This window comes from Heterodontus francisci, chromosome 9, assembly GCF_036365525.1.
Source record: "Heterodontus francisci isolate sHetFra1 chromosome 9, sHetFra1.hap1, whole genome shotgun sequence".
Taxonomy (NCBI): Eukaryota; Metazoa; Chordata; class Chondrichthyes; order Heterodontiformes; family Heterodontidae; genus Heterodontus; species Heterodontus francisci.
The window spans coordinates 52046631-52064892 of NC_090379.1; the positions used below are offsets into that span (position 1 = coordinate 52046631).

General features: G+C 43.1%; 1 protein-coding gene across 1 annotated transcript in view; it reads right to left on the bottom strand.

Annotated features, from left to right (window-relative positions):
* LOC137373755 (neuroblast differentiation-associated protein AHNAK-like) overlaps positions 1-18262 on the bottom strand; it is a 93706-nt gene that overhangs the window by 4408 nt on the left and 71036 nt on the right. The window contains exons 9-10 of the mRNA XM_068039066.1: positions 15758-18096; positions 91-15106 (exon numbers count right to left, since the gene is read on the bottom strand). Coding sequence (XP_067895167.1) covers positions 91-15106; positions 15758-18096 — 17355 coding nt within the window. The remainder of the gene's footprint in view (positions 1-90; positions 15107-15757; positions 18097-18262) is intronic.

Genomic DNA, 18262 nt, shown 5'->3' on the forward strand with positions numbered 1-18262 from the left:
ATGCAAATTTAAGTGCTTTAAACTTTGGCAATTTAATTTTTTCTCCTCCTCCTTCAATGTCTACGACAGGGGCTTCCAGTTCAACTTCACGTTCTGCTCCTCCGACATCAATCTTTGGGCCATGAATATCCAAGTCAGTTTTTTCAAGTAAAATATCCACATCAGATTTCTTTACGCTCACATCCACTTCAGGACCTTTGAACTTTGGAAGTGAAAGTCCAAATGAAGGCATTTTCATGGATGGCATTTTAAATTTAGTGCCATCACCTTTCACCTTCAGGTCTCCTGAATCAACATCCACACCTATTGCTGGGGCTTGGATGTCAGTTGTTGGAGCTTTCATGTCCACTGACAGTCCCGGAGCTGATAGATCAAGTTCAGGTTTTGACAGGGATGGATCAACATCAATTTTCCCTTTCACTGTTGGAATGCTAATATCTATTGAAGGCTTTTTTATCACGGGCATTTTTAGACTGGCATCAGGGCCTCCCACCTCAATGGCACCAACACTAAGATCACCTTCTAACATGCCGGGTTTTACATCTACTGCTGGCACTTCCACATCCACATCAGCCTTTGGTAGTGAGAGGTCAACTTTTGGAAGGCTGACATCAAGGTTCATTTTGGGGCTTTTTATGTCAGGAGCTGAAACGCCAAATTTTGGCCCTTTAAATTTTGGCAATTTTATTTTTCCTCCGCCTCCTTTAATGTCTACGTCAGGTGCCTCCAGTTCAACTTCACATTCTGGTGCTCCAACATCTATCTTGGCGCCTTTAATATCCACCTCCGGTTTTTCAACTGAAATATCTACATCAGGCTTCTGCAAACTCACATCCACTTTCGGCCCTTTGAACTTTGGAAGTGAAAGTCCAAACGATGGCATTTTCATGGATGGCATTTTAAATTTAGTGCCATCACCTTCCAACTTCAGGTCTCCTGAATCAACATCCACACCTACTGCTGGGACTTGGATGTCAGTTGTTGGAGCTTTCATGTCCACTGACAGTCCCGGAGCTGATATATCAAGATCAGGTTTTGATAAGAATGTATCAACATCAATTTTCCCTTTCACTGTTGGAATGCCAATATCTATTGAAGACTTTTTTATCTCGGGCATTTTGAGACTGGCATCAGGGCCTCCCACCTCAATGGCACCAACACTAAGATCACCTTCTAACTTGCCGGGTTTTACATCTACTGCTGGCACTTTCACATCCACATCAGCTTTTGGTCGTGAGATGTCAACTTTTGGAAGGCTGACATCAAGGTTCATTTTGGGGGTTTTTATGTCAGGAGCCGAAATGTCAAATTTTGGCCCTTTAAATTTAGGGAATTTGATTTTTCTGCCTTCTCCTTTAATGTCTACGTCAGGTGCCTCCAGTTCAACTTCACATTCTGGTGCTCCAACATCTATCTTTGGGCCTTTAATATCCACCTCAGGCTTTTCAAGTGAAATATCTACATCAGGCTTCTTCATGCTTACATCCACTTTCGGCCCTTTGAACTTTGGAAGTGAAAGTCCAAACGATGGCATTTTCATGGATGGCATTTTAAATTTAGTGCCATCACCTTTCACCTTCAGGCCTCCTGATTCAACATCCACACCAATTGCTGGGGCTTGAATGTCAGTTGTTGGAGCTTTCATGTCCACTGACAGTCCCGGAGCTGATAGATCAAGTTCAGGTTTTGACAGGGATGTATCAACATCAATTTTCCCTTTCACTGTTGGAATGCCAATATCTATTGAAGGCTTTTTTATCTCGGGCATTTTAAGACTGGCATCAGCACCTCGCACCTCAATGGCACCAACACTAAGATCACCTTCTAACTTGCCTGGTTTTACATCTACTGCTGGCACTTTCACATCCACATCAGCCTTTGGTAGTGAGATGTCAACTTTTGGAAGGCTGACATCTAGGTTCATTTTGGGGCTTTTTATGTCAGGAGCTGAAACGCCAAATTTTGTCCCTTTAAATTTTGGCAATTTTATTTTTCCGCCTTCTCCTTTAATGTCTACGTCAGCTGCCTCCAGTTCAACTTCACATTCTGGTGCTCCAACATTTATCTCTGGGCCTTTAATATCCACCTCCGGTTTTTCAAGTGAAATATCCACATCAGGCTTCTGCAAACTCACATCCACTTCAGGACCTTTGAACTTTGGAAGAGAAAGTCCAAACGATGGCATTTTCATGGATGGCATTTTAAATTTAGTGCCATCACCTTTCACCTTCAGGTCTCCTGATTCAACATCCACACTCATTGCTGGGGCTTGGATGTCAGTTGTTGGAGCTTTCATGTCCACTGACAGTCCCGGAGCTGATAGATCAAGTTCAGGTTTTGACAGGGATGTATCAACATCAATTTTCCCTTTCACTGTTGGAATGCTAATATCTATTGAAGGCTTTTTTATCACGGGCATTTTTAGACTGGCATCAGGGCCTCCCACCTCAATGGCACCAACACTAAGATCACCTTCTAACATGCCGGGTTTTACATCTACTGCTGGCACTTCCACATCCACATCAGCCTTTGGTAGTGAGAGGTCAACTTTTGGAAGGCTGACATCAAGGTTCATTTTGGGGGTTTTTATGTCAGGAGCCGAAAAGCCAAATTTTGGCCCTTTAAATTTTGGCAAATTTATTTTTCCTCCGCCTCCTTTAATGTCTACGTCATGTGCCTCCAGTTCAACTTCACAATCTGGTGCTCCAACATCTATCTTTGGGCCTTTAATATCCACCTCCGGTTTTTCAAGTGAAATATCCACATCAGGCTTCTGCAAACTCACATCCACTTTCGGCCCTTTGAACTTTGGAAGTGAAAGTCCAAACGATGGCATTTTCATGGATGGCATTTTAAATTTAGTGCCATCACCTTCCAACTTCAGGTCTCCTGAATCAACATCCACACCTACTGCTGGGACTTGGATGTCAGTTGTTGGAGCTTTCATGTCCACTGACAGTCCCGGAGCTGATAGATCAAGATCAGGTTTTGATAAGAATGTATCAACATCAATTTTCCCTTTCACTGTTGGAATGCCAATATCTATTGAAGACTTTTTTATCTCGGGCATTTTGAGACTGGCATCAGGGCCTCCCACCTCAATGGCACCAACACTAAAATCACCTTCTAACTTGCCGGGTTTTACATCTACTGCTGGCACTTTCACATCCACATCAGCTTTTGGTCGTGAGATGTCAACTTTTGGAAGGCTGACATCAAGGTTCATTTTGGGGGTTTTTATGTCAGGAGCCGAAATGTCAAATTCTGGCCCTTTAAATTTAGGGAATTTGATTTTTCTGCCTTCTCCTTTAAGGTCTACGTCAGGTGCCTCCAGTTCAACTTCACATTCTGGTGCTCCAACATCTATCTTTGGGCCTTTAATATCCACCTCAGGTTTTTCAAGTGAAATATCTACATCAGGCTTCTTCATGCTTACATCCACTTTCGGCCCTTTGAACTTTGGAAGTGAAAGTCCAAACGATGGCATTTTCATGGATGGCATTTTAAATTTAGTGCCATCACCTTTCACCTTCAGGCCTCCTGATTCAACATCCACACCAATTGCTGGGGCTTGAATGTCAGTTGTTGGAGCTTTCATGTCCACTGACAGTCCCGGAGCTGATAGATCAAGTTCAGGTTTTGACAGGGATGTATCAACATCAATTTTCCCTTTCACTGTTGGAATGCCAATATCTATTGAAGACTTTTTTATCTCGGGCATTTTAAGACTGGCATCAGCACCTCGCACCTCAATGGCACCAACACTAAGATCACCTTCTAACTTGCCTGGTTTTACATCTACTGCTGGCACTTTCACATCCACATCAGCCTTTGGTAGTGAGATGTCAACTTTTGGAAGGCTGACATCTAGGTTCATTTTGGGGCTTTTTATGTCAGGAGCTGAAACGCCAAATTTTGTCCCTTTAAATTTTGGCAATTTTATTTTTCCGCCTTCTCCTTTAATGTCTACGTCAGCTGCCTCCAGTTCAACTTCACATTCTGGTGCTCCAACATTTATCTCTGGGCCTTTAATATCCACCTCCGGTTTTTCAAGTGAAATATCCACATCAGGCTTCTGCAAACTCACATCCACTTCAGGACCTTTGAACTTTGGAAGAGAAAGTCCAAACGATGGCATTTTCATGGATGGCATTTTAAATTTAGTGCCATCACCTTTCACCTTCAGGTCTCCTGATTCAACATCCACACTCATTGCTGGGGCTTGGATGTCAGTTGTTGGAGCTTTCATGTCCACTGACAGTCCCGGAGCTGATAGATCAAGTTCAGGTTTTGACAGGGATGTATCAACATCAATTTTCCCTTTCACTGTTGGAATGCTAATATCTATTGAAGGCTTTTTTATCACGGGCATTTTTAGACTGGCATCAGGGCCTCCCACCTCAATGGCACCAACACTAAGATCACCTTCTAACATGCCGGGTTTTACATCTACTGCTGGCACTTCCACATCCACATCAGCCTTTGGTAGTGAGAGGTCAACTTTTGGAAGGCTGACATCAAGGTTCATTTTGGGGGTTTTTATGTCAGGAGCCGAAAAGCCAAATTTTGGCCCTTTAAATTTTGGCAAATTTATTTTTCCTCCGCCTCCTTTAATGTCTACGTCATGTGCCTCCAGTTCAACTTCACAATCTGGTGCTCCAACATCTATCTTTGGGCCTTTAATATCCACCTCCGGTTTTTCAAGTGAAATATCCACATCAGGCTTCTGCAAACTCACATCCACTTTCGGCCCTTTGAACTTTGGAAGTGAAAGTCCAAACGATGGCATTTTCATGGATGGCATTTTAAATTTAGTGCCATCACCTTCCAACTTCAGGTCTCCTGAATCAACATCCACACCTACTGCTGGGACTTGGATGTCAGTTGTTGGAGCTTTCATGTCCACTGACAGTCCCGGAGCTGATAGATCAAGATCAGGTTTTGATAAGAATGTATCAACATCAATTTTCCCTTTCACTGTTGGAATGCCAATATCTATTGAAGACTTTTTTATCTCGGGCATTTTGAGACTGGCATCAGGGCCTCCCACCTCAATGGCACCAACACTAAAATCACCTTCTAACTTGCCGGGTTTTACATCTACTGCTGGCACTTTCACATCCACATCAGCTTTTGGTCGTGAGATGTCAACTTTTGGAAGGCTGACATCAAGGTTCATTTTGGGGGTTTTTATGTCAGGAGCCGAAATGTCAAATTCTGGCCCTTTAAATTTAGGGAATTTGATTTTTCTGCCTTCTCCTTTAAGGTCTACGTCAGGTGCCTCCAGTTCAACTTCACATTCTGGTGCTCCAACATCTATCTTTGGGCCTTTAATATCCACCTCAGGTTTTTCAAGTGAAATATCTACATCAGGCTTCTTCATGCTTACATCCACTTTCGGCCCTTTGAACTTTGGAAGTGAAAGTCCAAACGATGGCATTTTCATGGATGGCATTTTAAATTTAGTGCCATCACCTTTCACCTTCAGGTCTCCTGATTCAACATCCACACCAATTGCTGGGGCTTGAATGTCAGTTGTTGGAACTTTCATGTCCACTGACAGTCCCGGAGCTGATAGATCAAGTTCAGGTTTTGACAGGGATGTATCAACATCAATTTTCCCTTTCACTGTTGGAATGCCAATATCTATTGAAGGCTTTTTTATCTCGGGCATTTTGAGACTGGCATCAGGGCCCTCCACCGCAATGGCACCAACACTAAGATCACCTTGTAACTTGCCTGGTTTTACATCCACTGCTGGCACTTTCACATCCACATCAGCTTTTGGTAGTGAGATGTCAACTTTTGGAAGGCTGACATCTAGGTTCATTTTGGGGCTTTTCATGTCAGGAGCCGAAACGCCAAATTTTGTCCCTTTAAATTTTGGCAATTTGATTTTTCCTCCGCCTCCTTTAATGTCTACGTCAGCTGCCTCCAGTTCAACTTCACATTCTGGCGCTACAACATCTATCTTTGGGCCTTTAATATCCACCTCCGGTTTTTCAAGTGAAATATCCACATCAGGCTTCTGCAAACTCACATCCACTTTCGGCCCTTTGAACTTTGGAAGTGAAAGTCCAAACGATGGCATTTTCATGGATGGCATTTTAAATTTAGTGCCATCACCTTTCACCTTCAGGTCTCCTGAATCAACATCCACACCTATTGCTGGGGCTTGAATGTCAGTTGTTGGAGCTTTCATGTCCACTGACAGTCCCGGAGCTGATATATCAAGTTCAGGTTTTGACAAGGATGTATCAACATCAATTTTCCCTTTCACTGTTGGAATGCCAATATCTATTGCAGGCTTTTTTATCTCGGGCATTTTAAGACTGGCATCAGCACCTCGCACCTCAATGGCACCAACACTAAGATCACCTTCTAACTTGCCTGGTTTTACATCTACTGCTGGCACTTTCACATCCACATCAGCCTTTGGTAGTGAGATGTCAACTTTTGGAAGGCTGACATCTAGGTTCATTTTGGGGCTTTTTATGTCAGGAGCTGAAACGCCAAATTTTGTCCCTTTAAATTTTGGCAATTTTATTTTTCCGCCTTCTCCAATAATTTCTACGTCAGCTGCCTCCAGTTCAACTTCACATTCTGGTGCTCCAACATTTATCTCTGGGCCTTTAATATCCACCTCCGGTTTTTCAAGTGAAATATCCACATCAGGCTTCTGCAAACTCACATCCACTTCAGGACCTTTGAACTTTGGAAGAGAAAGTCCAAACGATGGCATTTTCATGGATGGCATTTTAAATTTAGTGCCATCACCTTTCACCTTCAGGTCTCCTGATTCAACATCCACACCTATTGCTGGGGCTTGGATGTCAGTTGTTGGAGCTTTCATGTCCACTGACAGTCCCGGAGCTGATAGATCAAGTTCAGGTTTTGACAGGGATGTATCAACATCGATTTTCCCTTTCACTGTTGGAATGCTAATATCTATTGAAGGCTTTTTTATCACGGGCATTTTTAGACTGGCATCAGGGCCTCCCACCTCAATGGCACCAACACTAAGATCACCTTCTAACATGCCGGGTTTTACATCTACTGCTGGCACTTCCACATCCACATCAGCCTTTGGTAGTGAGAGGTCAACTTTTGGAAGGCTGACATCAAGGTTCATTTTGGGGGTTTTTATGTCAGGAGCCGAAAAGCCAAATTTTGGCCCTTTAAATTTTGGCAAATTTATTTTTCCTCCGCCTCCTTTAATGTCTACGTCATGTGCCTCCAGTTCAACTTCACAATCTGGTGCTCCAACATCTATCTTTGGGCCTTTAATATCCACCTCCGGTTTTTCAAGTGAAATATCCACATCAGGCTTCTGCAAACTCACATCCACTTTCGGCCCTTTGAACTTTGGAAGTGAAAGTCCAAACGATGGCATTTTCATGGATGGCATTTTAAATTTAGTGCCATCACCTTCCAACTTCAGGTCTCCTGAATCAACATCCACACCTACTGCTGGGACTTGGATGTCAGTTGTTGGAGCTTTCATGTCCACTGACAGTCCCGGAGCTGATATATCAAGTTCAGGTTTTGATAAGAATGTATCAACATCAATTTTCCCTTTCACTGTTGGAATGCCAATATCTATTGAAGACTTTTTTATCTCGGGCATTTTGAGACTGGCATCAGGGCCTCCCACCTCAATGGCACCAACACTAAAATCACCTTCTAACTTGCCGGGTTTTACATCTACTGCTGGCACTTTCACATCCACATCAGCTTTTGGTAGTGAGATGTCAACTTTTGGAAGGCTGACATCAAGGTTCATTTTGGGGGTTTTTATGTCAGGAGCCGAAATGACAAATTTTGGCCCTTTAAATTTAGGGAATTTGATTTTTCTGCCTTCTCCTTTAATGTCTATGTCAGGTGCCTCCAGTTCAACTTCACATTCTGGTGCTCCAACATCTATCTTTGGGCCTTTAATATCCACCTCAGGCTTTTCAAGTGAAATATCTACATCAGGCTTCTTCATGCTTACATCCACATTCGGCCCTTTGAACTTTGGAAGAGAAAGTCCAAACGATGGCATTTTCATGGATGGCATTTTAAATTTAGTGCCATCACCTTTCACCTTCAGGTCTCCTGATTCAACATCCACACCAATTGCTGGGGCTTGAATGTCAGTTGTTGGAGCTTTCATGTCCACTGACAGTCCCGGAGCTGATATATCAAGTTCAGGTTTTGACAGGGATGTATCAACATCAATTTTCCCTTTCACTGTTGGAATGCCAATATCTATTGAAGGCTTTTTTATCTCGGGCATTTTTAGACTGGCATCAGGGCCCTCCACCGCAATGGCACCAACACTAAGATCACCTTGTAACTTGCCTGGTTTTACATCCACTGCTGGCGCTTTCACATCCACATCAGCTTTTGGTAGTGAGATGTCAACTTTTGGAAGGCTGACATCTAGGTTCATTTTGGGGCTTTTCATGTCAGGAGCCGAAATGCCAAATTTTGTCCCTTTAAATTTTGGCAATTTTATTTTTCCTCCGCCTCCTTTAATGTCTACGTCAGGTGCCTCCAGTTCAACTTCACATTCTGGCGCTACAACATCTATCTTTGGGCCTTTAATATCCACCTCCGGTTTTTCAACTGAAATATCCACATCAGGCTTCTGCAAACTCACATCCACTTTCGGCCCTTTGAACTTTGGAAGTGAAAGTCCAAACGATGGCATTTTCATGGATGGCATTTTAAATTTAGTGCCATCACCTTCCAACTTCAGGTCTCCTGAATCAACATCGACACTTATTGCTGGGGCTTGGATGTCAGTTGTTGGAGCTTTCATGTCCACTGACAGTCCCGGAGCTGATATATCAAGTTCAGGTTTTGACAGGGTTGTATCAACATCAATTTTCCCTTTCACTGTTGGAATGCCAATATCTATTGAAGACTTTTTTATCTCGGGCATTTTGAGACTGGCATCAGGGCCCTCCACCGCAATGGCACCAACACTAAAATCACCTTCTAACTTGCCGGGTTTTACACCTACTGCTGGCACTTTCACATCCACATCAGCTTTTGGGAGTGAGAGGTCAACTTTTGGAAGGCTGACATCAAGGTTCATTTTGGGGGTTTTTATGTCAGGAGCCGAAATGTCAAATTTTGGCCCTTTAAATTTAGGGAATTTGATTTTACTGCCTTCTCCTTTAATGTCTACATCAGATGCCTCCAGTTCAACTTCACATTCTGGTGCTCCAACATCTATCTTTGGGCCTTTAATATCCACCTCAGGCTTTTCAAGTGAAATATCCACATCAGGCTTCTGCAAACTCACATCCACTTTCGGCCCTTTGAACTTTGGAAGTGAAAGTCCAAACGATGGCATTTTCATGGATGGCATTTTAAATTTAGTGCCATCACCTTCCAACTTCAGGTCTCCTGAATCAACATCGACACTTATTGCTGGGGCTTGGATGTCAGTTGTTGGAGCTTTCATGTCCACTGACAGTCCCGGAGCTGATAGATCAAGTTCAGGTTTTGACAGGGTTGTATCAACATCAATTTTCCCTTTCACTGTTGGAATGCCAATATCTATTGAAGACTTTTTTATCTCGGGCATTTTGAGACTGGCATCAGGGCCCTCCACCGCAATGGCACCAACACTAAAATCACCTTCTAACTTGCCGGGTTTTACACCTACTGCTGGCACTTTCACATCCACATCAGCTTTTGGTAGTGAGAGGTCAACTTTTGGAAGGCTGACATCAAGGTTCATTTTGGGGGTTTTTATGTCAGGAGCCGAAATGTCAAATTTTGGCCCTTTAAATTTAGGGAATTTGATTTTACTGCCTTCTCCTTTAATGTCTACATCAGATGCCTCCAGTTCAACTTCACATTCTGGTGCTCCAACATCTATCTTTGGGCCTTTAATATCCACCTCCGGTTTTTCAAGTGAAATATCCACATCAGGATTCTGCAAACTCACATCCACTTTCGGCCCTTTGAACTTTGGAAGAGAAAGTCCAAACGATGGCATTTTCATGGATGGCATTTTAAATTTAGTGCCATCACCTTTCACCTTCAGGTCTCCTGAATCAACATCCACACCTATTGCTGGGGCTTGAATGTCAGTTGTTGGAGCTTTCATGTCCACTGACAGTCCCGGAGCTGATATATCAAGTTCAGGTTTTGACAAGGATGTATCAACATCAATTTTCCCTTTCACTGTTGGAATGCCAATATCTATTGCAGGCTTTTTTATCTCGGGCATTTTAAGACTGGCATCAGCACCTCGCACCTCAATGGCACCAACACTAAGATCACCTTCTAACTTGCCTGGTTTTACATCTACTGCTGGCACTTTCACATCCACATCAGCCTTTGGTAGTGAGATGTCAACTTTTGGAAGGCTGACATCTAGGTTCATTTTGGGGCTTTTTATGTCAGGAGCTGAAACGCCAAATTTTGTCCCTTTAAATTTTGGCAATTTTATTTTCCCGTCACCTCCTTTAATGTCTACGTCAGGTGCCTCTAGTTCAACTTCACATTCTGGTGCTCCAACATCTATCTTTGGGCCTTTAATATCCACCTTCGGTTTTTCAAGTGAAATGTCCACATCAGGCTTCTGCAAATTCAAATCCACTTCAGAACCTTTGAACTGTGGAAGTGAAAGTCCAAACGATGGCATTTTCATGGATGGCATTGTAAATTTAGTACCATCACCTTTCACCTTCAGGTCTCCTGATTCAACATCCACACTCATTGCTGGGGCTTGGATGTCAGTTGTTGGAGCTTTCATGTCCACTGACAGTCCCGGAGCTGACAGATCAAGTTCAGGTTTTGACAAGGATGTATCAACATCAATTTTCCCTTTCACTGTTGGAATGCCAATATCTATTGAAGGCTTTTTTATCTCGGGCATTTTGAGACTGGCATTAGGGCCCTCCACCGCAATGGCACCAACACTAAGATCACCTTGTAACTTGCCTGGTTTTACATCTACTGCTGGCACTTTCACATCCACATCAGCTTTTGGTAGTGAGATGTCAACTTTTGGAAGGCTGACATCCAGGTTCATTTTGGGGCTTTTTATGTCAGGAGCCGAAATGCCAAATTTTGGCCCTTTAAATTTTGGCAATTTTATTTTTCCGCCTTCTCCTTTAATGTCTACGTCAGGTGCCTCCAGTTCAACTTCACATTCTGGTGCTCCAACATCTATCTTTGGGCCTTTAATATCCACCTCAGGCTTTTCAAGTGAAATATCTACATCAGACCTCGTTATGCTTACATCCATTTTCGGCCCTTTGAACTTTGGAAGAGAAAGTCCAAACGATGGCATTTTCATGGATGGCATTTTAAATTTAGTGCCATCACCTTCCAACTTCAGGTCTCCTGAATCAACATCGACACTTATTGCTGGGGCTTGGATGTCAGTTGTTGGAGCTTTCATGTCCACTGACAGTCCCGGAGCTGATAGATCAAGTTCAGGTTTTGACAGGGTTGTATCAACATCAATTTTCCCTTTCACTGTTGGAATGCCAATATCTATTGAAGACTTTTTTATCTCGGGCATTTTGAGACTGGCATCAGGGCCCTCCACCGCAATGGCACCAACACTAAAATCACCTTCTAACTTGCCGGGTTTTACACCTACTGCTGGCACTTTCACATCCACATCAGCTTTTGGTAGTGAGAGGTCAACTTTTGGAAGGCTGACATCAAGGTTCATTTTGGGGGTTTTTATGTCAGGAGCCGAAATGTCAAATTTTGGCCCTTTAAATTTAGGGAATTTGATTTTACTGCCTTCTCCTTTAATGTCTACATCAGATGCCTCCAGTTCAACTTCACATTCTGGTGCTCCAACATCTATCTTTGGGCCTTTAATATCCACCTCCGGTTTTTCAAGTGAAATATCCACATCAGGATTCTGCAAACTCACATCCACTTTCGGCCCTTTGAACTTTGGAAGAGAAAGTCCAAACGATGGCATTTTCATGGATGGCATTTTAAATTTAGTGCCATCACCTTTCACCTTCAGGTCTCCTGAATCAACATCCACACCTATTGCTGGGGCTTGAATGTCAGTTGTTGGAGCTTTCATGTCCACTGACAGTCCCGGAGCTGATATATCAAGTTCAGGTTTTGACAAGGATGTATCAACATCAATTTTCCCTTTCACTGTTGGAATGCCAATATCTATTGCAGGCTTTTTTATCTCAGGCATTTTAAGACTGGCATCAGCACCTCGCACCTCAATGGCACCAACACTAAGATCACCTTCTAACTTGCCTGGTTTTACATCTACTGCTGGCACTTTCACATCCACATCAGCCTTTGGTAGTGAGATGTCAACTTTTGGAAGGCTGACATCTAGGTTCATTTTGGGGCTTTTTATGTCAGGAGCTGAAACGCCAAATTTTGTCCCTTTAAATTTTGGCAATTTTATTTTCCCGTCACCTCCTTTAATGTCTACGTCAGGTGCCTCTAGTTCAACTTCACATTCTGGTGCTCCAACATCTATCTTTGGGCCTTTAATATCCACCTTCGGTTTTTCAAGTGAAATGTCCACATCAGGCTTCTGCAAATTCAAATCCACTTCAGAACCTTTGAACTGTGGAAGTGAAAGTCCAAACGATGGCATTTTCATGGATGGCATTGTAAATTTAGTACCATCACCTTTCACCTTCAGGTCTCCTGATTCAACATCCACACTCATTGCTGGGGCTTGGATGTCAGTTGTTGGAGCTTTCATGTCCACTGACAGTCCCGGAGCTGACAGATCAAGTTCAGGTTTTGACAAGGATGTATCAACATCAATTTTCCCTTTCACTGTTGGAATGCCAATATCTATTGAAGGCTTTTTTATCTCGGGCATTTTGAGACTGGCATTAGGGCCCTCCACCGCAATGGCACCAACACTAAGATCACCTTGTAACTTGCCTGGTTTTACATCTACTGCTGGCACTTTCACATCCACATCAGCTTTTGGTAGTGAGATGTCAACTTTTGGAAGGCTGACATCCAGGTTCATTTTGGGGCTTTTTATGTCAGGAGCCGAAATGCCAAATTTTGGCCCTTTAAATTTTGGCAATTTTATTTTTCCGCCTTCTCCTTTAATGTCTACGTCAGGTGCCTCCAGTTCAACTTCACATTCTGGTGCTCCAACATCTATCTTTGGGCCTTTAATATCCACCTCAGGCTTTTCAAGTGAAATATCTACATCAGACCTCGTTATGCTTACATCCATTTTCGGCCCTTTGAACTTTGGAAGAGAAAGTCCAAACGATGGCATTTTCATGGATGGCATTTTAAATTTAGTGCCATCACCTTTCACCTTCAGGCCTCCTGATTCAACATCCACACTCATTGCTGGGGCTTGGATGTCAGTTGTTGGAGCTTTCATGTCCACTGACAGTCCCGGAGCTGATAGATCAAGTTCAGGTTTTGACAAGGATGTATCAACATCAATTTTCCCTTTCACTGTTGGAATGCCAATATCTATTGAAGGCTTTTTCACCTCGGGCATTTTGAGACTGGCATCAGGGCCCTCCACCGCAATGGCACCAACACTAAGATCACCTTGTAACTTGCCTGGTTTTACATCTACTGCTGGCACATTCACATCCACATCAGCTTTTGGTAGTGAGATGTCAACTTTTGGAAGGCTGACATCTAGGTTCATTTTGGGGGTTTTTATGTCAGGAGCCGAAATGCCAAATTTTGGCCTTTTAAATTTTGGCAATTTTATTTTTCCGTCACCTCCTTTAATTTCTACGTCAGGTGCCTCCAGTTCAACTTCACATTCTGGTGCTCCAACATCTATCTTTGGGCCTTTAATATCCACCTTTGGTTTTTCAAGTGAAATATCCACATCAGGCTTCTGCAAACTCACATCCACTTCAGAACCTTTGAACTTTGGAAGTGAAAGTCCAAACGATGGCATTTTCATGGATGGCATTTTAAATTTAGTGCCATCACCTTCCAACGTCAGGTCTCCTGAATCTACATCCACACCTATTGCTGCGGCTTGGATGTTAGTTGTTGGAGCTTTCATGTCCACTGACAGTCCCGGAGCTGATATATCAAGTTCAGGTTTTGACAGGGATGTATCAACATCAATTTTCCCTTTCACTGTTGGAATACCAATATCTATTGAAGGCTTTTTTATCTCAGGCATTTTGAGACTGGCATCAGGGCCCTCCACCTCAATGGCTCCAACACTAAGATCACCTTGTAACTTGCCTGGTTTTACATCTACTGCTGGCACTTTCACATCCACATCAGCTTTTGGTAGTGAGATGTCAACTTTTGGAAGGCTGACATCTAGGTTCATTTTGGGGCTTTTTATGTCAGGAGCCGAAACGCCAAATTTTGTCCCTTTAAATTTTGGCAATTTTATTTTTCCGCCTTCTCCAATAATTTCTACATCAGCTGCCTCCAGTTCAACTTCACAATCTGGTGCTCCAACATCCATCTTTGCGCCTTTAATCTCCACCTTCGGTTTTTCAAGTGAAATATCCACATCAGGCTTCTGCAAACTCACATCCACTTTCGGCCCTTTGAACTTTGGAAGTGAAAGTCCAAACGATGGCATTTTCATGGATGGCATTTTAAATTTAGTGCCATCACCTTCCAACTTCAGGTCTCCTGAATCAACATCCACACCTATTGCTGGGGCTTGGATGTCAGTTGTTGGAGCTTTCATGTCCACTGACAGTCCCGGAGCTGATAGATCAAGTTCAGGTTTTGACAAGGATGTATCAACATCAATTTTCCCTTTCACTGTTGGAATGCCAATATCTATTGAAGGCTTTTTTATCTCGGGCATTTTGAGACTGGCATCAGGGCCCTCCACCGCAATGGCACCAACACTAAGATCACCTTGTAACTTGCCTGGTTTTACATCTACTGCTGGCACCTTCACATCCACATCAGCTTTTGGTAGTGAGATGTCAACTTTTGGAAGGCTGACATCTCGGTTCATTTTGGGGCTTTTTATGTCAGGAGCCGAAATGCCAAATTTTGTCCCTTTAAATTTTGGCAATTTTATTTTTCCTCCGCCTTCTTTAATGTCTACGTCAGGTGCCTCCAGTTCAACTTCACATTCTGGTGCTCCAACATCCATCTTTGGGCCTTTAATATCCACCTCAGGCTTTTCAAGTGAAATATCTACATCAGACCTCGTTCTGCTTACATCCACTTTCGGCCCTTTGAACTTTGGAAGAGAAAGTCCAAACGATGGCATTTTCATGGATGGCATTTTAAATTTAGTGCCATCACCTTCCAACGTCAGGTCTCCTGAATCTAGATCCACACTCATTGCTGGGGCTTGGATGTCAGTTGTTGGAGCTTTCATGTCCACTGACAGTCCCGGAGCTGATATATCAAGTTCAGGTTTTGACAGGGATGTATCAACATCAATTTTCCCTTTCACTGTTGGAATACCAATATCTATTGAAGGCTTTTTTATCTCGGGCATTTTTAGACTGGCATCAGGGCCCTCCACCGCAATGGCACCAACACTAAGATCACCTTGTAACTTGCCTGGTTTTACATCTACTGCTGGCACTTTCACATCCACATCAGCTTTTGGTAGTGAGATGTCAACTTTTGGAAAGCTGACATCTAGGTTCATTTTGGGGCTTTTCATGTCAGGAGCCGAAACGCCAAATTTTGTCCCTTTAAATTTTGGCAATTTTATTTTTCCGCCTTCTCCAATAATTTCTACGTCAGCTGCCTCCAGTTCAACTTCACATTCTGGTGCTCCAACATCCATCTTTGCGCCTTTAATCTCCACCTTCGGTTTTTCAAGTGAAATATCCACATCAGGCTTCTGCAAACTCACATCCACTTTCGGCCCTTTGAACTTTGGAAGTGAAAGTCCAAACGATGGCATTTTCATGGATGGCATTTTAAATTTAGTGCCATCACCTTCCAACTTCAGGTCTCCTGAATCAACATCCACACCTATTGCTGGGGCTTGGATGTCAGTTGTTGGAGCTTTCATGTCCACTGACAGTCCCGGAGCTGATAGATCAAGTTCAGGTTTTGACAAGGATGTATCAACATCAATTTTCCCTTTCACTGTTGGAATGCCAATATCTATTGAAGGCTTTTTTATCTCGGGCATTTTGAGACTGGCATTAGGGCCCTCCACCGCAATGGCACCAACACTAAGATCACCTTGTAACTTGCCTGGTTTTACATCTACTGCTGGCACCTTCACATCCACATCAGCTTTTGGTAGTGAGATGTCAACTTTTGGAAGGCTGACATCTAGGTTCATTTTGGGGCTTTTTATGTCAGGAGCCGAAATGCCAAATTTTGGCCCTTTAAATTTCGGCAATTTTATTTTTCTGCCTTCTCCTTTAATTTCTCCGTCAGCTGCCTCCAGTTCAACTTCATATTCTGGTGCTCCAACATCTATCTTTGGGCCTTTAATATCCACCTTCGGTTTTTCAAGTGAAATGTCCACATCAGGCTTCTGCAAATTCAAATCCACTTCAGAACCTTTGAACTGTGGAAGTGAAAGTCCAAACGATGGCATTTTCATGGATGGCATTGTAAATTTAGTACCATCACCTTTCACCTTCAGGCCTCCTGATTCAACATCCACACTCATTGCTGGGGCTTGGATGTCAGTTGTTGGAGCTTTCATGTCCACTGACAGTCCCGGAGTTGATAGATCAAGTTCAGGTTTTGACAAGGATGTATCAACATCAATTTTCCCTTTCACTGTTGGAATGCCAATATCTATTGAAGGCTTTTTTATCTCGGGCATTTTGAGACTGGCATTAGGGCCCTCCACCGCAATGGCACCAACACTAAGATCACCTTCTAACTTGCCGGGTTTTACATCTACTGCTGGCACTTTCACATCCACATCAGCTTTTGGTCGTGAGATGTCAACTTTTGGAAGGCTGACATCTAGGTTCATTTTGGGGGTTTTTATGTCAGGAGCCGAAATGTCAAATTTTGGCCCTTTAAATTTTGGCAATTTTATTTTTCCGCCTTCTCCTTTAATGTCTACGTCAGGTGCCTCCAGTTCAACTTCACATTCTGGTGCTCCAACATCTATCTTTGGGCCTTTAATATCCACCTCAGGCTTTTCAAGTGAAATATCTACATCAGGCTTCTTCATGCTTACATCCACATTCGGCCCTTTGAACTTTGGAAGAGAAAGTCCAAACGATGGCATTTTCATGGATGGCATTTTAAATTTAGTGCCATCACCTTCCAGCTTCATGTCTCCTGATTCAACATCCACACCAATTGCTGGGGCTTGAATGTCAGTTGTTGGAGCTTTCATGTCCACTGACAGTCCCGGAGCTGATAGATCAAGTCCAGGTTTTGACAAGGATGTATCAACATCAATTTTCGCTTTCACTGTTGGAATGCCAATATCTATTGAAGGCTTTTTTATCTCGGGCATTTTGAGACTGGCATCAGGGCCCTCCACCTCAATGGCTCCAACACTAAGATCACCTTCTAACTTGCCAGGTTTTACATCTACTGCTGGCACTTTCACATCCACATCAGCTTTTGGTAGTGAGATGTCAACTTTTGGAAGGCTGACATCAAGGTTCATTTTGGGGGTTTTTATGTCAGGAGCTGAAACGCCAAATTTTGGCCCTTTAAATTTTGGCAATTTTATTTTCCCGTCACCTCCTTTAATGTCTACGTCAGGTGCCTCTAGTTCAACTTCACATTCTGGTGCTCCAACATCTATCTTTGGGCCTTTAATATCCATCTCCGGTTTTTCAAGTGAAATATCCACATCAGGCTTCTGCAAACTCACATCCACTTTCGGCCCTTTGAACTTTGGAAGTGAAAGTCCAAACGATGGCATTTTCATGGATGGCATTTTAAATTTAGTGCCATCACCTTCCAGCTTCAGGTCTCCTGAATCAACATCCACACCAATTGCTGGGGCTTGGATGTCAGTTGTTGGAGCTTTCATGTCCACTGACAGTCCTGGAGCTGATAGATCAAGTTCAGGTTTTGACAGGGATGTATCAACATCAATTTTCCCTTTCACTGTTGGAATGCCAATATCTATTGAAGGCTTTTTTATCTCGGGCATTTTGAGACTGGCATCAGGGCCTCCCACCTCAATGGCACCAACACTAAGATCACCTTCTAACTTGCCGGGTTTTACACCTACTGCTGGCACTTTCACATCCACATCAGCTTTTGGTAGTGAGATGTCAACTTTTGGAAGGCTGACATCTAGGTTCATTTTGGGGGTTTTTATGTCAGGAGCCGAAACGCCAAATGTTGTCCCTTTAAATTTTGGCAATTT